This window comes from Tachypleus tridentatus, chromosome 11 (assembly GCF_004210375.1).
Source record: "Tachypleus tridentatus isolate NWPU-2018 chromosome 11, ASM421037v1, whole genome shotgun sequence".
Lineage (NCBI taxonomy): Eukaryota > Metazoa > Arthropoda > Merostomata > Xiphosura > Limulidae > Tachypleus > Tachypleus tridentatus.
Window position 1 is genome coordinate 11,006,833 of NC_134835.1, and position 25,750 is coordinate 11,032,582.

The 25,750-nt window shown below is 33.1% G+C and overlaps 1 protein-coding gene across 5 annotated transcripts in view; it reads right to left on the minus strand.

Annotated features, from left to right (window-relative positions):
- Positions 1–1,030: 1,030 nt before the first annotated feature.
- The window catches only part of LOC143231669 (hemicentin-1-like), a 180,556-nt gene continuing 155,836 nt past the window's right edge, over positions 1,031–25,750 (minus strand). For 2 of the 5 annotated variants that reach the window (XM_076466243.1, XM_076466246.1), the window contains exons 12-15: positions 24,387–24,420; positions 22,594–22,700; positions 16,837–16,991; positions 1,031–3,777 (exon numbers count right to left, since the gene is read on the minus strand). In XM_076466243.1, coding sequence (XP_076322358.1) covers positions 3,604–3,777; positions 16,837–16,991; positions 22,594–22,700; positions 24,387–24,420 — 470 coding nt within the window. In that variant the 3' untranslated portion in view covers positions 1,031–3,603. Of the gene's footprint in view, positions 3,778–13,885; positions 14,034–16,836; positions 16,992–22,593; positions 22,701–24,386; positions 24,421–25,750 lie in introns of all 5 variants that reach the window. The other 3 variants (XM_076466244.1, XR_013017105.1, XM_076466245.1) reach the window with 3 other exon arrangements.

A 25,750-nucleotide genomic window follows, 5' to 3' on the forward strand; every position in this document is an offset into this window, starting at 1 on the left:
TTATCCATATCTGTTGGTTTACTTTAATGCGTGCATTGGTAACAGTTACGTGAAAAACTGCGTGTAGCTTAGCACATAGCTATAGAACAGGTTATCATTGCTCTCTGCCCACAGCAGGAATAGAAACCTATATTTCAATGTTGTTAGTTCTCAGACTTACTGTTCACTCACCATGGAATACGTGAAGTAACGTGAGTTTCATATATATATATAAATATAGCGAGAGTTTTCGATAAAGAACGATAAATTAATTAGTAATTAGTATATAGGCATAAAAATGTTACTAATTAATAATTAGGCTTAGGTTGTTGCAAAAGTTACAGTAATCATGATAACGCTAGATAATTGATCGCTACAACCTAACTGTAAGTACCTGAGTTTCATTTATCTCAAGTAGTAGACAGAGTTCCTGCCAACAAATTATCAAAACTGTACTTCACATTTAGCATAATAGCTACGTTTTCACTAGAAACTTAATTTGTATTTATAAGAAAAAATTAGAAACATTGCTAACGAGAAACCATGAACTAACGACTAATCTGCTTATATGAGTGGTTAGATTTATTTATTTTAGAGTATTCGCGCTAAAAAGCCACACAAAAGCTATCTGCGCATAACAATTACCAATTTTGAGCCTATGAACTAGGAGAAATGTATCCAGACAAAAACACTAATCGCCAACTATTTTACTACTTTTGACTGATAGTAGAAATTGTCTGTCATTCTTATAACTCTTCCATATTCCCGAAATGTGGAGCACATTTTAAAGCAACAGAACGTGACCCCTGAACTTTAAAATTCACATTTTGATCGTACTTACTAATAGACACGTGCTTGGCCAAGTTTTAAAATTATATTTATAAAATATTTATATTAGTTATATTTTATAACTAATTACTTTACACAGAAAATGGGCTGTTTTCGGTTTAGAAATAAAAATACACGAAAGATTTGAAACTACATTTGTAATAAATATGAGTGGCTGTCTTTTCATGTTGTATGTGTTAACACATCAAAATCATGCCAAAAAAAAAGCTTAAAATCTTTATTATACGCCTATTGCATTAACACTTACAATATTTTACACTTGTGTTTTATCAGAAATTGGCTTTCAAACTGGTAATCATCTTGGTAGTAGCACACACCAACTAGATTTTAGTAAACACTGCTGAATTAATGGTGTCTCTAAAATGGACAATATAACAAATAGTATAAACTTCTTTCACTTAGGAAGCTTTTATTGAAACAAGAAATAATATATTTTTATATTCGACCCTGTTTAAAGTAAGATAATTTTAAAGTTCATAATTATAGCAAAACTTTGAACATTTACAGTTCTATACGAACCAAGGACAACGAAAACGTTTTCACTATTAAATTTTATGAGTTTTCGTGGGTATTTTGCAGAAGTATCAAGTTAAACTTAGTGGGCGCTTCTGTAATATGTATGTAGCACACTCATACACACACACAACAATGAGAATATTGCAGGCTTTACACGTTTGAACTCGTATTACACAAGATGGTTGAAAAAGGACTCAAATGATTTCGTGCGCCATCTACCGGATAAAAGTGTACACAAGCTTGTGAGTTTTGTTTTTATAGAGACAAGTGAAAACCAGTATAATGGAAAAAAAAACAAAAAAAACGGTACAAATAATCAAATTTATATTATCGAATTTCTACCATCTTACAGTCAATTACAAATTTATCACAAATAAGTGTTAAACATTTTCCATTTGGTAAATAATTGCATTTTCTGAAATGTACCTATTACTTCGGTTAGGGTATCGCTGAGATTTGTTAACCCTATTTTAATCAACAAAGTTTATTTAAAATCTAACGTTAAAAATACATCACAGTTCTTCACAAAAGTAAAGATATTATATTTAAAACTGTGTTAGTTTTTTGCACTAATAAAACCAATACATTCAACAATTATAATATATGTATTTACATTTCACTTAATTTACTACTATTGACTAATTTCAACCTGTTCCCTGCGTATCCGAAACAAAATGATGGCCATCTCCAACATCTCCATTATAAAACAAACCACTCTTTTAAATAACACGTTTTTTTAAGATGTAACAGACTGATTAACAGCATACGTACAACACAAAAACTCTGGGGTAAAGAATACGTGTTCCAAGAGGAAAAAAAAAACAAACAACTCCTATAGAGGTATTATAAAACGTTAACCGCCTAGTGACAATGTATACCGAAATATCCTTCCTCAACAAACTCAAATACCAGAACTATTACCTACTTCCTTTGTAAGTTCAAGACAGTCAGTTGACCACAGTATAAAACGAATATCTAATGTAATATTGAACTTCTAAATTTCAATATATAAGCGCTTTATAAAGTATCTAATGTATAACAAACCAAACAATATTTCAACTAGTTGTTCCAAAGACATATTTAGGAGATAAAGAACAGAAACGAAAAATTTGTACTGCCAGTAGTGATTAGATGTTTCTGTGTATAAATACACCAGTTCACCAAAAAGGTTCAATGTCTTTAATCTGTTTCTGTGTATAAATACACCAGTTCACCAAAAGGTTCAATGTCTTTAATCTGTTTCTGTGTATAAATACACCAGTTCACCAAAAGGTTCAATGTCTTTAATCTGTTTCTGTGTATAAATACACCAGTTCACCAAAAGGTTCAATGTCTTTAATCTGTTTCTGTGTATAAATACACCAGTTCACCAAAAAGGTTCAATGTCTTTAATCTGTTTCTGTGTATAAATACACCAGTTCACCAAAAAGGTTCAATGTCTTTAATCTGTTTCTGTGTATAAATACACCAGTTCACCAAAAAGGTTCAATGTCTTTAATCTGTTTCTGTGTATAAATACACCAGTTCACCAAAAAGGTTCAATGTCTTTAATCTGTTTCTGTGTATAAATACACCAGTTCACCAAAAAGGTTCAATGTCTTTAATCTGTTTCTGTGTATAAATACACCAGTTCACCAAAAAGGTTCAATGTCTTTAATCTGTTTCTGTGTATAAATACACCAGTTCACCAAAAAGGTTCAATGTCTAAGTTACAACTACTAATTTTGTACCAGTACTTTGGTCTATCAAAACTAACGCAGACAAATGATTCACTTCGGTCTTTCACATCAAAAGAGAGCCCTCTATTGATACCTGTTTGTAATACTTCTCTCTCTATCAGAGCGAAAATAAAACATTTGCGTGCAATACAGTTAATCCTAATTTTTGATATGCATACATATATTTTCACAACAATAGTTATCGCATTTACATTGTTAAAAGAATTATTTATTCACACTAACTAAACACATTTTTGAGGCTATAGAATTAAACGCTTATGTTTCTCAATAGCGAAGTTAGCACAAAACAAGTCATTCAAAAACAAACAAAGTCACGACTAAAATCACACTGATTTCATGTAGTTTCATAGATATTTCTACATAGTTTTACACCACAGTTTTCTCTGGAACAGATTAACATCACCAACATAGTTTAGCAACAGGTCGTCTTTTAAAGTGTCGATATGCGCCGACAGATAGGTCTACAACCACAGCTACAAGGCCCGTCATTGTAAGGTAGAAGGTATTCAACTCGTAACTTTTACGTAGTAGACTTCTTTTTTGTCTTTGGTGGAAGAGGTGGTTCCTTGGGTTCCTTTCCGATGCCTTTTGGGGGCAGTGGAGGCTTCATCCGAGGATCCGGAACCTTCCCCAATTTGACGTCATCATACATGTCAGCGTATAGCATGTCGTCACTTATGTCTGGTCTGAAAGGCTGGGGAAAGTAAACAGATAAACATATATCAATAAACAATCACGAATGAAATAAATAATAACTTAGTAATGAAGCACGTGAAGAGATATTATTATTTAAATAATACGTTAACAATATAATGTGATGTAACATTCAACAACACGAGGCAACAGCGCATGTAATATATAACACCAGTTCTATTTTAGGTTGATCTTTCTGAAATTGTTCGCTTTAAAGTAAAAAAAAAAAAGAGTTTTCTATTTCTTTTTTAAACTGTAAACTTATTCAAACCTGCCAAAATGGTTCAGTCTCTTGACTTTAATATTACACTATGTAACAAAATGTTTACTTTTACTTGTTCCTGGACAGAAAGTGTTATTTCTTAATTGCTTATGCATAAAGTAAATGGAAAATACTTATTTTTCTCTTTAAACTTTGCTTTTGTGACCTGGGAGCGTATAACGAAAACTTGATGTGAGACTATATTTGGGGGCTGATACGTGAAAGTGATTTACATTACAGTCGCAAATCTCGAAAAACTGATCACTTCTAAACATTTCTGTATAACTTGAGTATAAATACATGTAAATCTTGATTCATATGTTGTTTTATTCAGACCTTATGTGAACGAAAATGTGTACATTTGCCCGTTTTTTACATAGAAAATAGGTTGATTTCTAAATTTCATTATTCAAGTCACAATAGCAAAGTTTGAAGGGAATAATGACCATTTTCTGTATTTTAGAACATAAGTTATTAAGAAATAACACATACTATCCAGGAACAAAATTTGTGTTACATAGTGTTATTAGTATATGTATTATCAATCATACAATCACTGCTTCATAGGATTATCTTCCTTGTGTAAGCGTAACAGAAATACAAGTTACTAGCGAAAATTGGACCATATGTACATAATTTAAAAGAAGTACATAAAAATAACACTCATTCTCTGGGTATTATTCATCACTTATAACGTAAACCCGACACCTAATGGCAATATTCACTGAGACAACCTCGATTCACATAACGTTGGTACCAGAACAAGAGAAGCAACTTATAAATTAACGAAATAACTTTATCGAACAAACAAATTAGTAGGAACTTGGAATATCAATAGACATGAAAGGTAAATCTGATTGAAATACATAGAATCATCGGTCAGGTGCCATCGGCCATAAATCCAATAACATCTCGAAGGACTTTCTTCGGAAATTTAACTTCTCCTAAATTTATATTCTAAACTATTAATATAAAATTATGTTGTTGTTGTTTCTTAAATTCTGAATATATTATAGCTAACAAAACTCAAAAGTGGAGCATGTCATTACTTGAATCTACATCTGTGAATACTTCAAGGGCTATGATGACACAAGCCAAGTAACCAATCATGGTTATATACCAAGAACTAACAATTATAATTTACAAGAAAATAACATCTCATAAGTTTCATTCTGACCACAAAGTAATGAATAATCCTGGAAGGTAAGTTTATCAAAAGGTGAGCATATTTAGATATTCTAGAACCGGATATTTTTAACAGTGTGATCTAATTACAGTATAAAATCCTAAAGGATGTATAAACAACCATGTCCATTTCCTTTTGTATTCTTTACTCGTTTTATGTACATTGTAACCGATCGTAAATATACGTTGTGCTTGTTGATTGCTTTCTGTTTGTTTCTTTGTTTTTGAATTTAGCACAAGGCTACACGAGGGCTATCTTTGCTAGCCGTCCCTAATTTAGTAGTGTAAGACCAGAGGGAAGGCAGCTAGGCATCACCACACACCGCCAACTCTTGGGCTACTCTTTCACCAACGAATAGTGGGATTGACCGTCACATTATAACGTCCCCACGGCTGAAAGGGCGAGCATGTTTGGTGCGACCCTCAGATTATGAGTCGCACACCTTAACCCACCTGGCCATGCCGATCGCTTTCCGAATAATTTTCGTTGGAATGTAAAATAAACTTCACGATATCTGTTAAGCTGTTGGATACTTTATAAAATATAATTTTAATTGAAGGATAATTTATATCTTATAGTTTATAAATTTTGCCCTCCTTAGGCAAACTTATTCTTCGTCTTAAATTAACTTTTAAACTCAGTATTATCTCACGTTAACTTATATTTATCTGATTAATTTTTATAAGAAAACTAGACCTCATAAGTTAAGACTTCTCTGACATATATAATATTATTTGATAGATACAACAGCCGGTAACAAAAATTCGTTTAACCATTTTTGTAGTTTACTAGTTTATGTACGATCGTGTTTAATGCAATATTTCAATTAATTTTAACTACATTTAAACAATCGTAATTTAGTAGTGATTATACCTGTTAGGTTATTTCTAGAAGTATCTAAAAATGATTATGTATGTTTGTCTTTTTCTTATAACAACGCCACATCGGGCTATCTGCTGAGCCCACCGAGAGGAATTGAGCCCCTGATTTTAGCGTTGTAAATCTGTTGTTACCGCTGTACTAACAGGGGCTAAAATGTTTTTAAAGCTTCCTAATTACGGTTAGTGGGGACCGTAATGCAGACTAAGTTTCCGAAATTATACGTTTGGCATAAGACATAACTTTAATAGATTTAATATATTAGCAACCATTCTGCACAATAGCATACCTTAGTTCTGTTACTTCTGGTATATGATACTCTAGAACACTCGTCCTCAATAGAAGATTCACAAGGAGCTCTGAAGTGCCCTTAAAAACACCTCAATCTTTATGTAGATATATGATTTAAAATATATAGTCTAAGCCAGGGGTTCCCAACCTTTTGGCACTCGCGACCCCTTACCTAAAAGTTTGAAACCCATTTGACCCCCTACTTAGGGCTTACTATCAGCAACTTAATTTTTCTTTTATTTTCTGTGAAGGAGAGGGAAAGAAACATCTAAAAAAATATTTAAAATTCTGTAATTACTTATTAGCAAATTAAATCACATTGGTCCAACCTGAATTCACAAAAAGAACATACATTTCTTAAAATAATATTAACATAGGTTTGAACAGCTATCCAACCCAGCTAGTGAGATGCCTGATGTTGCATTTCAGCAGCAAGCTTTGAAATTCGTGGCCGACCGTTTGTTAGAACCAGTCTCATGTCATCTCCAACATCCAATCTGTTCCTATTCTTTGTTTTTATATTGACAAGAGTGGAAAATCCTGCCCTACACAAGTAGGTAGAAGCAAATGGAACAAGGACACGTAAAGCTATGATGCTGACTTTGGAGTATGACTGATACATAGCGCACCAGAACTGAGTCACGGATTTCACCTTGAAGATATCACGAGCTGAAGAGTCATTCCTTAGATCCAGAAATTCATCTTGGATATCATCTGGGATGCTGGATACATCAAGTTCAGTACAAAATGGGTTCCTTACCAGGGCCTCCTGTTCCTGTGATAGCTCAGGGAAGTAACGCTCGACTTCCTTTCTAGAGACTGAAGATGTTCGGTAATCTCATCCTTGAGGAACTGATCCAGTTGGATCTGAGACTCATCCGTCACTCCACAAAGTTTTTCAAACATAGCGATGTTTCCAAGATTGGTTTTCCGACGCCAGTTCTGCAGTTTGGAAACAAAGGCCCGAAGACTATCTTGAAAAAGGAGAACATGTGTTTCCCTTCCTTGAAGCTTCAAATTGAGCTTGTTCAGCTGGTCAAAAATGTCGGCTAGGTACGCAACCCTTTTGTTCCATGCTTCATCTTCGAAGTGAGCTACAAGATCTTTCCTTTCTTGAGTCTCCAGGAATAGCTTTATTTCATCTTTTATTTCAAAAACACGATTAATAACGTTTCCTTTCGATAACCAACGTACTGCTGTGTAGAAGAGAAAGACTTCGTGGTCAGCATTCATGTCTTTGCATAGTTCTTTGAATAGGCGAGTGTTGAGTGCTTGAGTCTTCACATAATTTACAATTTTAATTACAGATTCAAGCACTTCCTGCAGAGAGGCAGGGAGAGTCTTACTGGCGAGAGCATATCGGTGAATCATGCAGTGGATGCCCTTTGCTTGAGGTGCTAGCTTTTTCACTCTCGACTGGAATCCTGATTTCGATCCCAGCATAGCCGGTGCCTTATCCGTAAAAACCCCACACACGTTTTCCCATTGAAGATCTTCGTCTTGAAAAAAAGTTGAAACTTTTTCCATGACATCATCAGCTGTTGTTGTGGTTTCAAGTGCACTGCAGAATAAGAATTCGTCTTTGATGTCACCTGAATTAATGTATCACACGAAGACAAGCAACTGAGAACATGAACTTACATCTGTTGACTCGTCGAGCTGAAAGGAGAACAAAGGGGAACCCTTGATTTCAGTCAAAACCTGTTCCTTCACATCCATAGACATTTTAGAAATGAGCCTCTGTATAGTATTATTTGACAGGGATACTTGCTGCATCTTCTTTGCACTGGCTTCTCCAAGAATAAGATTTACTGCTTTCATCATGCAGGGTTTAAGAAGTGTTTCTCCAATCGTGTGAGACTTTTTTTGTTTAGCAATTTCGAATGCAATCTCATATGAAGCTTCCACTACGGCTGCACTCTGCTGCTGAAACGACCCACTTCTATCGATTCTTTGGCTGTTAAGACACCGTTCATGCCGTTTGAAGAAATCCAAACCCTTCTTTGCGTGTTCTGGATGTTTCGTCTCGAGATGACGCTTGAGTTTTGATGGTTTCATTGACTCTGCACTCAGGACAGCATGGCACAAAACACACTGTGGTTTCTCGATGCCGTCGTTGGCGAGCACAGTGGTGAAGCCAATGTTGAGGTAGCATTCTGAGTACCTGAGCCGTTTAGCCATGGACACAACTCACCTCTACTGCTTACATATCTCCTTGTTAAAATAAAATAAAAATGTTGAATAATGAACGCTTTGGCAACTGTAGATCTTACACTGACTACTTGTGGGGGGTGCAGGTAGAGTAATGATGGGGTAAGTATTGGGAGGGAAGGGAGCGTGGCCAGTCGCGCGATTTGTCACCCACCAATCAGCAACGGACATGTGACTCACGTGTCGACAGGTAGAGTAATGATGGGGTAAGTATTGGGAGGGAAGGGAGCGTGGCCAGTCGCGTCATCCACCAATCAGCAACGGACATGTGACTCACGTGTCGACAGCGAGCACACACACACTTAATCACAGCTAAACAGACACACAAGCATACGTACATGCGCATGCACTCACATACTTGCTACTCACTGGTACACACATACATACAGTTGCAGACACATACACATTCACACAGGCACATTCACTCACAGGCACGCATACATACACCCATAATATCACCTAATGACATTGAACTAACGTAGCACACGTTTTGCTTTGCACCGAAACAAAAAAAATGTAAGAGCATGAAAATGTAATTGATTAAATAAAGTTAATGTTATCCCAAGCTACTTCTAACAAGGCTACGCGACTCCCCTGACAAGGCTACGCGACTACCCTGCCAAAGCTTTGCGACCCCCCTGCCAAGGCTTCGTGACCCACCGGTTGGGAACCCCTGGTCTAAGCTCTAGTATTTTGGTAGATCTGTTCCGGGCTCATTCCTTGATAGATTACTATGGAGTTAGATCGGGGTTTTCAAGGAATTCTCTCCTGTCAAACGTCTCCTGAATTTAAGAAACCGAAATCCACCGCTCAAGAAGATGTTTATCTGAAGTAGTTCATGTGTGAACATTTATTTATTAACTCCATTAACGTTGTTAAGAGTTACAGCGGCAATATGAACTAGAATATCAACCTAATAGGAATGATTTATAACACTTATTTATATAAATGATATGTTTGTCACTCCGGAAATTCTCTCATTCGTTCCTCGATCAAACGCTACAAATCTGATATTGTTCGAAAGACCTTTGTCAGGGAACTCCAGATTATACGTTGGTTTTTCCATCCAAATTTACTTTACTTGTTCTTTGCTTAGATTGAGTGCTCAATGTAACGAGTGTGCTGCATGATGTAATTATGTATTTGTCATCACGTGACGACTGGATTCAAGTGCCTTTTATTTTAACTCTAATTTGTAACCCGTTTACTCCGCGTGTAATTGCTCAAAGCTTAACATTAAACTAACATAATTGCAACTGGTTCCCTCGACTTATTTAGATTTAAAATACAAGTGCAGAATCTGCAAACACGTATTCAGGCGTTTCTGTAAATAAGCTAAGTTTGCCGTCATTACAATTTTACGTTTACTTACTTTGTAATAACGCAGCTTCGATTTATTTCATAGACTGCCATAAACGCTTATTAGCTGCTTGTACTTTTTTCAAATAAACTTATCTCTACGCGTATTTGTTTGTCAGACCGTGTAAACGTTTTTCAAACATACCAGAGTTTATTGAACTAACACATAATACCTGCAAGAAGCTGTAGCTAAAATTCCGTGTGAAAAAATGATATAATTACAAAAATTCAAAAGAAAGGCATGAAAAATACCGCAAATATTTCGCGGATGGCAGACACTGAAAACATAAATCATCTCTTTTTGAAGAAAGAAATGTTTGTACTGTGTTACCAACATGATATAGATAAGACCGGGAAGGATATCCAATACTTGCTGACTTTTAAACTAGGTTGGCTAATCGTATTATCATTTGGATGAGTTCTTATGTGTGGTTCGTATCCTATTATTTTCGTATCTTTCCATTTCATTGTATGGCCGTTTATTTAGACGTAATGAACGAATGAAAACTGGGTTTTAAATTATTATTATACCCTTTTATAAGGGTAGTGGGTTCGAATCTCGTCACCGAACATACTGGTCCTTTCAACCCTTCTAGCCTAAAATTAGTGGCTTCCTTCCTTCTAGTCTATCACTTCAGAATTATGGTAGGCTAGAACAGCTAGTCCTCGAGTTGCTTTGTGTTAAATCTAAGACAATTATATCTGTAAATACGTCAAAGAAATAAAAATATCTAGAAGAACGGAAACCACTCAAACAGCCAGTTGATCCTAACTGTAACGAGGGTGATCCAGGTTTAAATCTTACGAGGGAGATCCAGGTTTAAATCTCACGAGGGTGATCCAGGTTTAAATCTCACGAGGGTGATCCAGGTTTAAATCTCACGAGAGTGATCCAGGTTTAAATCTCACGAGGGTGATCCAGGTTTAAATCTCACGATGGTGATCCAGGCTTAAATCTTACGAGGGTGATTCAGGTTTAAATCTCACGAGGGTATCCAGGTTTAAATCTCACGAGGGTGATCCAAGTTTAAATTTCACGAGGGTGATCCAAGTTTAAATCTTACGAGGGTGATCCAAGTTTAAATCTTACGAGGGTGATCCAGGTTTAAATCTCACGAGCAGTGATCCAGGTTTAAATCTTAATCTCTACACATAAATATTTTTATTTGCTGTCCTAAAGACGAGAACAAATCAGAAGAATAAGCACATGACACACATTAATTAGTATCTGGTATTAGTGTAAAAAAATTAGTGATTGGTTTAAAATTATATTTAGGCATTCTATAGACATGACAATAAAATTACAGAAACACATTGATTTACTTTACTACGAAAATTATATATAAATTGTTTGTTTGTTTTTAGTTTTGCGCAAAGCTACACAACGACTAGCTGTCCCTAATTGAGCAGTGTAAGATCAGAGGTAAAGCAGCTAGTCATCACCGCCAACTCTTGAGCTACTCCTCTACCAACAAATAATGGGATTGACTGTAACATCATAACTCCCCACAGCTGAAATGGCGAGCATTCTTGGTATAACGTGGATTCGAACCCGCGATTCTCAGAGTACGAGTGGTTACACCTGACCCTGCTAGGCCACAAAAGAGTAGGAAGATAATTAACACGAAAGTTATAGCTGTCACTTCATTCAGATATAGTCATAACAGTAAATGTACGAGGAAACGGACATTAAAATACCTCAGTCATTAAGTTTAATGCAACCGTTTAAAAACTAAAAACAATCGTGTGAAATAAATTAACAAGTTCAAACAGGACATAGTGAATAAAGTAGTGGTAAAAAAATAAGATAACAGAAAAACAGTGGAATTTGTTGGCTCAATATCAAGTTAAGACTAATCAATATTTTAACTCTACTGAATTTAGTATAGGAAAAAATAAAGAACATTAGAATCTATCTGGTTGTTAGTATTCATTAATAAAAATAATACCCTACATTTTACATTAAATAGATAGCATAGCTTCATATATTTAGGCCTAACATTTAAGGGTCGGCGAGTCATTAAAAAACAAATATTTATATATAACGAAAATAAAACCGCTAAACGCTAAAGCAAAATTATTCTCTCACCAATAATATCAATTATAAAACTAAAAAATAAGTTATTTAAATATTTTTTCTTCACTTCAAAAGACAATTTTAATTTCAACTCCAGTTTAAAATTCATAATCTTCTGGACAGCGTATTATAATGAATTCGTAGACGTTAATAATAGGAGACAGTAACTTGAGAGATCGAACATTCACTCACAGCAAGAGAACGTTAGATTTCAATTAATCTTCAGGGGAAGCTCGCTTTGTTTCTGCATGTGTCATAAAACATTTTATATCTTTAATCTAAAGAGTTCAATATGCAAATTTGCCTCATTATTTTGTGCAGACAATAATATCCGGTAACATAAAAAAGTAAATATTCATAACGAAAAACTAATAGTTTAATGTATCAATCTTTAAATATTTCGCCCTCTATAAACTTGTTAATAAAAGTAATTCATTCAGTGCGATAATGGTTCTCTCTTTTAATTTTCATCAATGATTTTAAAGCGCACGTGGCACATAATATTATGAACTTTATTTTTCAATAATGCAATTCTCATTTAAATACAAATCACACAAATCTGATATTGTTTTGTTTGTTTGTTTTTTTGAATTTCGCACAAAGCTACTCGAGGGCTATCTGTGCTAGCTGTCCCTAATTTAGCAGTGTAAGACTAGAGGGAAGGCAGCTAGTCATCACCACCCACCGCCAACTATTGGGCTACTCTTTTACCAACGAATAGTGGGATTGACCGTCACATTATAACGCCCCCACGGCTGAAAGGGCGAGCATGTTTAGCGCGATGGGGATGCGAACCCGCGACCCTCAGATTACGAGTCGCACGCCTTAACACGCTTGGCCATGCCCTCTAGCGCATTTAGCCCTCGTGTGGCTTTGCGCGAAATTAAAAAACAACAAACAAACCTTCTGATTATGAGTGATCGATAAATATTCCTTTATTCATATTAAAATAATCCGCTAATCTCTATTGATTGAAGCCACATTAATTCCAGTATTTAGATTCTTAAAACTCATTATCTTGAGATCTACATACTATAATATACTAAACCACAATATTTCAGGGTCTCAAAAACATTTTTTATCACTTAAATAAATCGCGATACAGGTTTTCACGTATGATCTTAGAATAACTGAGGGGAGGCGAAAAAAGAGGTTACTGTAAACAAATATTATTTTTGGATAAGTTTTTAGATTGTTACCCCCAGAATAATTGTCTGTCATCAAAACGAGGGAAAATATAGGAAAATTAAATATAAAACAACAAAGTATTTACATTTTTAGGTTCGGTTTGTTTTTGTTTTCTTTTTAATTTCGCGCAAAGCTACACGAGAGCTATCTGCGCTAGCCGTCCCTAATTTAGCAGTGTAAGACTAGAGGGAAGGCAGCTAGCTAGTCATCACTACGGTCAATCCCACTATTCGTTGATAAAAGAGTAGCCCAAGAGTTTGCGGTGGGATTGACCGTCACATTATAACGCCCTCACGGCTGTAAGGGCATGTTTGGTCCGACGGAGATTCGAACCCGCGACCCTCAGATTACGAGTCGAACGCCTTAACACACCTGGCCATGCCGAGCCTTTGAGGTTGGGTAACATAATATGTGGAAGCCTTTTTGAGAATAAACCAAGAAAAGTACTATTTCAAACATGGACTTGAGGTCACATGTGTTGAATTATTTGTAGAATTCAAGTTATGACGTTTCGTTTTCTTTTACGTTGTGAAAAGTAAATACTAAATTGAGGATTTAGTTCCATGCTTCCTAAAAAAAAATTATTTACTGATTTCAAAACAGTTTTATGTTTTTCACCCTATGCGGGACATATCCACACATTTAACGTCACTTACTCTCGTCCACGTGTTCCTCTTCTTTGCTGAACTTCAGTGTGGCGTACTCTGTTGGTGTGTTTTTTCTAAAGAAAGGTTTTGTACCGCTATTTGGCAAAGACAAATCGGCGTAGACTAAACCTTCATTATTAGTAGAGAGGAAATGTTTCTGGAAACGGAACAACACATGCAATCGTTCATAAATCAACAGGTTAATGAACCGTAATATCCTTATTAATAACTGGGATTTACGTGTTAACAGTAATTCAAGCAAAATATTGCAACTCGTTAAAAATGCATGCTATATTAGTAAAAAAAATCTAATTAAACAGGTCTACTCTGCAAACATGTAGGTCTTTATTGAGAAATTATGTTTGAATAACTGACGATTATTGCCGACATATCTCAAAGGCATTTCGAATTTTTTATTATTTTTGTTTCATGCTAAAAAATTACCAGTTAATATTGCTATTTTATTTTGGTTAGTTGAAACATTCGTCAGAAAAGATGTTTAATTTTCGAATTTTATGAAGAAGGATAAATCCAAATTATTAAATAATTAATATAATAACTAAAGTAATTAATTTATATAATTAATAACATCTTGTTTAATTTATATATGTAGCATCTTGTTTAAGTTATATATGTAGCATCTTGTTCAAGTTATATATGTAGCATCTTGTTTAATTTATCTGTAGCATCTTGTTTAATTTATATATGTAGCATCTTGTTTAATTTATGTGTAGCATCTTGTTTAATTTATATATGTAGCATCTTGTTTAATTTATGTGTAGCATCTTGTTTAATTTATATATATAGCATCTTGTTTAATTTATACATGTAGCATCTTGTTTAAGTTATATAGGTAGCATCTTGTTTAATTTATATATGTAGCATCTTTTTCAATTTATATATGTAGAATCTTTTTTTAAGTTATATATGTAGCATCTTGTTTAATTTATATATGTAGCATGTTGTTTAAGTTATATATGTAGCATCTTGTTTAATTTATCTGTAGCATCTTGTTTAATTTATATATGTAGCATCTTGTTTAATTTATGTGTAGCATCTTGTTTAATTTATATATGTAGCATCTTGTTTAATTTATACATGTAGCATCTTGTTTAAGTTATATATGTAGCATCTTGTTTAATTTATATATGTAGCATCTTTTTCAATTTATACATGTAGAATCTTTTTTAAGATATATATGTAGCATCTTGTTTAATTTATATATGTAGCATCTTGTTTAAGTTATATATGTAGAATCTTGTTTAAGTTATATATGTAACATCTTGTTTAATTTATATGTGTAGCATCTTGTTTAAAGGCAACGAAAGGTTCGAGTTTCATTCAGTCAATAGAAACTTAAGATTTATTTAAAGTTAAGGACAAAGCAACATAATGGGCTGTTTTCTGTCTACCACAAGTATCGAATCTCGGTTTGTAGCGTTGCAAGTCCGCAGACATGTTACTGTACCACTTGGGAGAGAGCGCAGAATTGTAATGAATGTTTTTATTCAGTTATATCGTTTTTCCTTATCTATCGCACATGAATTTTTTTTCTTCAACTTTGGAATCCATTGCGAAAATTTTATTAGGTACATAGTTGAACATCTAAAAATAGTTTTATATAGTTTAATTAACAAGCTGATTTTATAACCGTTTGTTCCAACATTATCAAAACTACAACCAGCCTAATACTTTCAAAATAATATATTTAAATAAACGGTAAAGTATAAGAAAATTATTATCTCAAAACCAAATCTCTTCATTAGTTCATTTTATACGATTTTATCATTTGATACATATGTATACACAAAGCTAGTTTTCCGTTATTTACGCACATATAGATTGATGATTTTGATTTATATTCAAATCATCTCAATAAATGGTAGGTGTACTGGTAATATGTTCAAACTAATGAAAACGTGTAATCAGGAGTTAAATAGTATTGAACGTGTAATAAGGAGTTAAATAGTATTGAACGTGTAATCAGGAGTTAAATAGTATCATTTACAGATACTAAACCTGGATGAGTGTTCCAAGTATATTTGTATACTATAAACTATTTTTTTTTTTCATGTCTGACTTCCTTTTCGTGGATCAAAGATCATATACATTCTGATTTACGACCTTTCCAAGAGGTATTATAAGTTGAGGCGATACAACAACAGGAAAATTAATGGTTACTGTCTTGAGCTTTCCATTGGTAGGTCGAACTTTCTTAATATTAAAATGTGCGAAGTTTCGCGAACGAGGTAAATTGGTCTGAAATTATTACAGATGTGGAACGGGATTTATTTTGAACATCCGGGTGAATATTTTAATAAGCGTGAATGAAATTAGTTCGTTATAAACTAGGCTCGTGCACTGCTGAAGACGTTGATTAAAATTGATGAAATTATGACATTTTAAAATAAAAAACTTAATATTAATTAATTTTGTAGAAACACGTGCATAATTAATGACGAACTGAAACAGAGGAACACAGAACGAAACCTGTGTTAAACGGTCATAATCTGTCACGTTATTATTCATAAGCTAGTTTATTGGGGCATAGTTTATAAACTTAACCAACGGACAAACATGCACTCAAATATTAATTGTTTATTGTTACTTTGTTTTTTTTCAAGTCTTGTCCCAATACAATTACTTATTTTAGAATCTACAAACATAGATTGGTATTAGAAAGAAAGAAAACATGCCAAAACTAATCCAAACAAATACTGATTCGTATGTCTCACATGACAGTTAATTGGATAGACGAAAAGATTTGAGACCGTCACCAGTGTTCACACCAATCAAAACGCTGTGTGGTTTGGTTGTACAGCCCATCATCAAGTGTATGTTTGACTCTCCGAGAGAGGGGTGGTCAGACAACTGATGGGCACCTTTGTCCAAGTTTGTGGTTCTACAAACGCTTTGTTAACATGAACAAATCACAATTAACATCATTTATTTTGACTTACCCCTTTAGGTTCTTTTTGGTGAAATTTAATATTTTCGTACATGGGCCGGCTTTCTGGTTCTGCCACAGGTGATCCGTTTTCCTTCTTGTCTGCTTCGGTGACGTTTTGATAAACTGGATCACCGTCAGACTTACCTTTCTTGGGAGTGCCAGAACCTATATATCGAAATAATGATAATTTCTTTAAATATTGTTATATTTACCGCTTGCTTCTGATATTCTCAAATAAAAATTTAGCAGTTATTAGTAGCTATTCACCGAAGAGTAACCAGAACTTGATTTAGAATTTTATACATGACCGTAAAGTTTTCGAACTCCCAAGCATTGCACAATAACAAGTTCGTCACACCTTACTAACTATTTGATTTATGGCGAATTAAGTTTCGTCTAAATTGTGTACAACGACCACTGTCAATAGGTAAGTACATTCTGTTAATAACTTGTAAATGTTTGAGTGTCGGGAAACCTCAATTATAAACGGTTTCTTGTTACATTTGCTTTAGAAAGAGTTCTTATATACAGGGTGGCCCGTATATCCACCAGCCCATCCATATGTTATTATGTTATATTCAATTACGCATGTATTATGAATGTGTTTCTTTTTTTGTCAGAGAAATATGGCCGATGTAAGCCCATTTACACTTCTAGAGCGTTTTGTGCATAATATTATGCATCGAGAATGAGGGACAGCACACAGATACACTGGATACATAAGATATATGGATGGGTAGGGACTTACGGGCCACCCTGTATTTTGTATTATATAATAATTCTTGAAATCAAAGCAACATAAAGGTTGAAAAGCTATACTGAATCTTACTGTTAAACAATAAAGAAAGTTTGGAGCTAGAATAACGTAATACAGATTGAAAGTGAAAAATAAAATAAAAATTAAAATAAAATATTGTACACCAGGTGGTGTACAATAGATAAAACATTTCAAAATTTACTAGTGTAGAATACAGTGTAATAGATTACAAAAGGTGGCATAGTTTAAAATAGAGCAGAGAAGAATAGCGTAAAGTAATCTATAATAGAGCAGAATAAGGCAAACTAAAAAGTTCTTAAAATAAGGTAGACTAAAAAAGAGATCAGAGCACAGAAACATAGATAACAGAGTTGTACAATGTGGATAAATTACAATCGTGTAGAATAGAATGACGTGAATGATATATAGAACATAAAGTAGAATAGAATATATATAATAGAATATTGGAGTAAAATAGATAGAAAAGACAACAATAAAATGTGTACAAAAAAGAAAAGTAGGTCATAGCAGTAAAAAAAAGCAGAATATAACGGAGTAAAATAGGGTAAAGTAAGGTAAAATAAAGCAGTGATACAGAGTACAAAAAAGTATAGTAGGATATAGTAATGTACAACACAGAAGTGTAGAGTAAAATAAAGGAAAATAGAGTAGTGTAGAATAAGGAAGTGTTAGAATGAATATTACCAGATTAGTTGAAAATAAAGTACGATAAATTAACGTAAAAGAAGCAGTGTAGAAAAAAGTAAAATACGATAAAGTAGAAAAGACTAAAGCGACTAGAAGATAATTAATATAAAATGAACACAGCAGAGCAGAGACAGTAAAATATTATAACGTACAATAAAGTAGTGAAGAAGAAATGAAACAGTGTATAAATACTCAGCCTGTACACAATATTACACCAATAAAACTAAACAAATACTACTGTAGTATTAGTACCAATCAATTACTGTAGTAGTACTAACCAAACATTACTGTACTAGTAGTAACCAAACATTACTGTAGTAGTACTAACCAAATATTACTGTAGTAGTACTAACCAAATATTACTGTAGTATTACTAACCAAACATTTTTGTATTAGTAATAACCAAACATTACTGTATTAGTAATAACCAAACATTACTGTACTAGTAGTAACCAAACATTACTGTACTAGTAGTAACCAAACATTACTGTAGTAGTAGTAACCATACATTACTGTAGTAGTACTAACCAAATATTACTGTAGTAGTACTAACCAAATATTACTGTAGTATTACTAACCAAACATTTTTGTATTAGTAATAACCAAACATTACTGTATTAGTAATAACCAAACATTACTGTAGTAGTACTAACCAAACATCACTGTAGTACTACTAACCAAACATTACTGTAGTAGTAGTAACCAAACATTATTGTAATATTACTAACCAAACATTACTGTAGTAAGAGTAACCAAACATTACAGTAGTAGTTCTAACCAAAGATTACAGAAGTAGTAGTAACCAAACATTACTGTAGTAGTAGTAACCAAATATTACTGTTGTAGTACTAACCAAACATTACTGTAGTAGTTCTAATCAAACATTACTGTAGTAGTACTAACAAAACTTTACTGTAATAGTACTAACCAAACATTACTGTAGTTGTACTAACCAAACATTACAGTAGTAGTTCTAACCAAACATTACTGTAGTAGTACTAACAAAATTTTACTGTAATAGTACTAACCAAACATTACTGTAGTTGTACTAACCAAACATTACTGTAGTTGTACTAACCAAACATTACTGTAGTAGTACTAACCAAATATTACTGTAGTAGTACTAACAAAACTTTACTGTAATAGTACTAACCAAACATTACTGTAGTTGTACTAACCAAACATTACTGTAGTAGTACTAACAAAATTTTACTGTAATAGTACTAACCAAACATTACAGTAGTAGTTCTAACCAAACATTACTGTAGTAGTACTAACCAAATATTACTGTAGTAGTACTAACCAAACATTACTGTAGTAGTACTAACCAAACATTACAGTAGCAGTACTAACCAAACATTACTGTAGTAGTTCTAACCAAACATTACTGTAGTAGTAGTAACCAAATATTACTGTTGTAGTACTAACCAAACATTACAGTAGCAGTACTAACCAAACATTACTGTAGTAGTACTAACCAAACATTACTGTAGTAGTACTAACCAAACATTACTGTGGTAGTGGTAACCAAATATTACTGTTGTGGTACTAACCAAACATTACGGTAGCAGTACTAACCAAACATTACTGTGGTGGTGCTAACCAAACATTACTGTAGTAGTACTAACCAAACATTACTGTAGTAGTACTAACCAAACATTACAGTAGCAGTACTAACCAAACATTACTGTAGTAGTTCTAACCAAACATTACTGTAGTAGTACTAACCAAACATTACTGTAGTAGTTCTAACCAAACATTACTGTAGTTGTACTAACCAAACATTACTGTAGTAGTTCTAACCAAATATTACAGTAGTAGTAGTAACCAAATATTACTGTTGTAGTACTAACCAAATATTACTGTTGTTGTACTAACCAAACATTACTGTAATAGTACTAACCAAACATTACTGTTGTAGTACTAACCAAGCATTACTGTAGTGTTCCTAATAAACACTACTGTAGTGGTACTAACCAAATATTACTGTTGTAGTACTAACCAAACATTAGTGTAGTAGTACTAACAAAATATTACAGTAGTTGTACTATCCAATATTACAGTTGTTGCTCTAACCAAATATTACTGTAGTATTACTTACGAAATATTATTGTGGTAATAGTAACCAAATATTACTGTAGTATTACTTACGAAATATTATTGTGGTAATAGTAACCAAATATTACTGTAGTAGTAATAACCAAACAAAATAAAGTTATTTAAACTCCTAATGCCATATCTGTATTTTTGAAATATCGAAATGAGAAGACCTTTGTTTTAACCCAAATGGTTTTATTGTATGATGTTTTAAACCTGCTGTGTCATATCTGTACGTTTTGGATGATACAGATGAGGTGACAGTTATACTAAAGGTTTGATTTAGGTGTTTGTTATTTTAACCTTTCTGTTCCATATCTGTACGTTTTATATGATACAGATGAGGTGACTGTTATAATAAAGATTTGATTTAGGTGTGTGTCATTTTATCCTTTCTGTGCCATATCTGTACGTTTTCGATGATACAGATGAAGTGATAATTATAATAAAGATTTGATTTAAGTGTGTGTTATTTTAACATTTTTGTACCATATCTGTACGTATTGGATGATAGTTATAATATTGACAGTTATAATAAAGATTTGATTGAGGTGTGTGTTATTTTAATCTTTCTGTACCATATCTGTACGCTTTGGGTGATACAGATGTGGTGACAGTTATAATAAAGATTTGATTTAGGTGTGTGTTATTTTAACCATACCTATACCTCCGTGAATAAAATTTACCTTGATCAATCTTTTCCCTAATGACGTTCAGTCCCTAACAGAAATATTATTAACATATAGTTATTTGAAATACGAACATTTCTTTCTGACCATACTTTTATGTTAGCTATAGATTTGGAACTGTTTCCTTTATTTCTATTGTCCATTGCTTTGGAATATTGGTTATCATTCATTAATTATAATTAATTTAAATAAGAACTATTCATCCACTGAGCTAGACTTAAAGCTTACAAGTTAATTTTACATCATATAAACTATTACTGTTAAATCAGTTTATTATTGGTATTATTAAATGAAAAAAATTAATTATACCTATAGAAACTAAAAGAGACGTTTGAAAGTAAAGAACCAACCGTTTCCTTTCTATTCAACCAGTCTCTCTTAATCACTCTGCAGAACCTAAACTTACATTGTTTTTTTTATAATTTCCAACTGACCTCTTTGCAAATGAAAAGCTTCGAAGGCGCAGAAAATTTTACGTAAAAGAAATATAATTATTTTTGTTATTGTACGTTTATTCTAATAAACTAGTTTCAGTTGATTAATAACTTAGATACAATATTCTCTTATAGGTGATTTGAGAAAAAATAATAATAATTTTTGAAAATAATGCTGAAACCATCGAAAGAAAAAAAACAAAATTAAAACTTTATTACCCATCAGATTTTAATTCACGTTTCTTTATAGAGGTTACGCTTTGGACTCTGAATACTTTTATCTAGCTGAAAATTAATTATTTAAAAACAAGTGTACTTATACTTAGAAGTAGCAATCAAGAGTCTATCAGCTATTTCTTAATCTCGTTAAATATAACATACACATATTTGTTTTGGAGTTCTGTGTCTCCTTTTTACGTGGATATGCAAGCAACATTTTTTTTTTTACCTTTCTCAGTCTTTAATAACGTGCGAAAATTTTTCTGGATGAGCTTGCCCAGCATGTAACAGTCATTTGATGTTAGCTTATAATTCCGGGATTCAGAATTTGTGTCTGGTAATTAATCATATATCATGTCTTTGTTATGTATATCTCGATTTCCACTAGTACTAACGAACCTCCTGTATAAATACTTTGCATTTTTGGATGCAGATGTAAAGTTAGAGAGTAGCTAATATTTCTGTAATAGTTTGTAAACACGATTTGTAAAAACACAAATCGGTTTAATAGGTATAAGATATTTATCTAATGTTTTCTTTATAAGCTTATCTTTTATGGATATTCTCTCATTTATTTCTTATTACGTTACTACTTTATTATGCTTATTACACAGCACGGGTCATTATAATACAATGTTATTCATGTATTTATAGTTGCATGCGTGGATTTCATTAATTAATTTCAGACAGTTTAATTTCAGATTTCTAGACAAATGGATATCTGGAAGCAGTTAAGCTTTCCAAGGTATTATCTCCTACAAATATGAATTAAGTTTTAACCTAACAGATAATTAACTTTATTTATATTTTATTTTAATTGACATAACTATAACTTTATGAACTAATAGTAGCTACATACAAACCTGTGTTTCCGTTTTTGAGATTTGGACTTCCGTTTGTATTATAAGGTTTACGAAACCCAGGTTTGGGAACAGGTGTAGCTTCTGCAGGCTGCACACGACCCTCTGGTCTACAGCAAAAACAGAACTCATGCAAAGCCATGTAGAAGGAAATTCTTCACAGTGATTGGTTAAAACACATGCTGTGGTTAAACTTACACAATGTAAGGCTAGAAGAAAGTAAGGCTTCGCAGTGAAACGTGCCTAGTAGTGGAGCCTACTTACAGCGTATTACTAAAAAATTTTAAATGTTTAGTAAAAGCGTATGTATCTACTCAGTTTTAAAACAAGGTTTCAAGACCATGATAATACATAAATACTTAAGGATTTTCAAGACAGTCAAGTTAATACATCGAGTATTTCTATATACATCTTAGGAAGTGAGCCAAAGCGCACGTGCAAATATAAACGTATCTGGTATGTTTCGTTATAGTGAGTTAACAGGTATTTAAATCAAATATCTATTGAGAATAACCCATTTTCAGTAGATTTCTGGCTCAAAACAACGTATCCATTAAAAACTAGTAAAAATGTTATATTTAATGTGCAAGCAACAATTGAAATATCACAATGGTACAGTTATTAATAATAAAATATTGTATGTATTGTGAGTCCCTTGATAACAGTACAAGTTAGGGAGATATTATAGATTAAACATGGGTTTCAATTTCATGATTGTGATTGGATGATTTTATTCACAAAATATATCTCAATTCAATTCGAAAAATCCACTTGAAGTAGAGACGACTAATATGGATATTACAGTAGCAGAGTTAGGGGTCAAGTTTAGATAGCCACTATGTTGAACACTTTTATTCCAGATACCAAACAAGTAACAATGTTTCAACCTACGGTCATTATCAGGTTAGGAATATTTTAATCTAAGTATTGATTCCGATATATTAACCTTAATACAGATGGATCTCGTAAGACATGTTTCTTGTCATACCTTTCTACTTTAATACAGATGAATTTCGCTTGCTATATCTTTCTTTGTTCCATCTGATCGACATTAAATAATTTTGACCTGACCCTGAACGATTGACATTCTTTTCCTATAATGAATGCGTTTTCAGTGGTCTTTCTTTAGGGCACAATAACAAGTAAATGCGAAGACAGCCTTCATTATTCTACACCCGTAGGAATTTTGGTGTTCAGAGAGGAAGTGACTAATATCTTCAACTGAAATACGATCAAACATATCACGCGGTTTCTTTGTTTGTCATGATCAAACACAGCTTGGATTCGTTCGTTAAATTATGGGGCGATAAATCATATAAGTACACTTCGCCACACGTTGGAAATATAAACCTATACAAGAATATAGTAGATTAAATAACAACCTTAATTCAGTTTCACGTCTTCTCTCCTCTCTAAAGTCCTTGTATGTGATTGGACTAAAAGTAATTGTAATATTTGGTAGAGGATATAATAGTTTACCTCTATTATTATAAAGTGTTACAACAAAATTATACTTGGTTGTATTTATCAATAAAAGTTTACCAGGTGGCAAGGAACCATTTTATAAAATCAAAACACTCACGCTTATAATACATTTTAATGAAAACTTATCAGTGTTCAACTTTCATTTCTATCATTCTATATATATTTAGTCAAGCTCTATTGCTCACTTCGTGTCCGTGTAAAAGTAACATATATTTTAGATGGGTGCATGAGTGAAAGGGAACTTATTCGTCAAACACATGCAAGACTGTTACATATTAAGGTTTCAAACTGTGTTAGTATGAGGTACTTACGTTTCCCTTTCATCCAGAGTGTCTTTGGAACCGGCTGTAAATATCACACAACCACGTATATTTTTATAACAATTTACTCTTGAATAAGTGTAATATAACCAACAAATTTTAATAATTATATCACACGTTTTACAATAAACAAATGAATTACTACAGCTAATTTAGGTAAAAACGTCCAGATGAACTTTAAATAAACATTTCAGGAACTTAATCTATTACGAAAAAAATCTCTAAAAGTAATCAATGCGCAACAGCATTGTCAATTTCACACCGAAAGACTCTAAAAAGCACGTTTTCAGCTAAAGGAACAACTAACTCTAATCCTCTCCACTACATGAAGTATAGTATGTGTTCTTTAACGTATATGTATTACTAGTCTTCACTACCATTAAGACTCTTAACGGATATAAGTTGTAAACTATACCTGAAAGTCTTGAAGTAGACGTACAGTCCTCTAGTCCTAATACCTGAGCAATACAGCATCAAGCTCAATGTACAAAGTAGATATACAGTCCTTTAGTCCTTATACCTGAGGTTTTACAACATCAAGCTTGATGCTGTAATACCTCAGGTATTAGGACTACAAGACTGTATATATACTGTGTACATAAAGCTTGATTCTGTAAAAAAACCTCAGGTATAAGGACTAAAGGACTGTATATCTACTGTGTACATCAAGCTTGATGGTGTAAAAAACCTCAGGTATTAGGACTAAAGGACTGTATATCTACTGTGTACATCAAGCTTGATGCTGTAAAAAACCTCAGGTATTAGGACTAAAGGACTGTATATATACTGTGTACATAAAGCTTGATGCTGTAAAACCTCAGGTATTAGGACTAAAGGACTGTATATATACTGTGTACATAAAGCTTGATGCTGTAAAACCTCAGGTATTAGGACTACAGGACTGTATATATACTGTGTACATAAAGCTTGATTCTGTAATACCTCAGGTATTAGGACTAAAGGACTGTATATCTACTGTGTACATCAAGCTTGATGCTGTAAAAAACCTCAGGTATTAGGACTAAAGGACTGTATATATACTGTGTACATAAAGCTTGATGCTGTAAAACCTCAGGTATTAGGACTAAAGGACTGTATATCTACTGTGTACATCAAGCTTGATGCTGTAAAAAACCTCAGGTATTAGGACTAAAGAACTGTATATCTACTGTGTACATCAAGCTTCATGCTGTAAAACCTCGGGTATTAGGACTAAAGGACTGTATATATACTGTGTACAACAAGCTTGATGCTGTAAAACCTCAGGTATTAGGATTAAAGGACTGTATATATACTGTGTACATCAACCTTGATGCTGTAAAACCTCAGGTATTAGGACTAAAGGACTGTATATC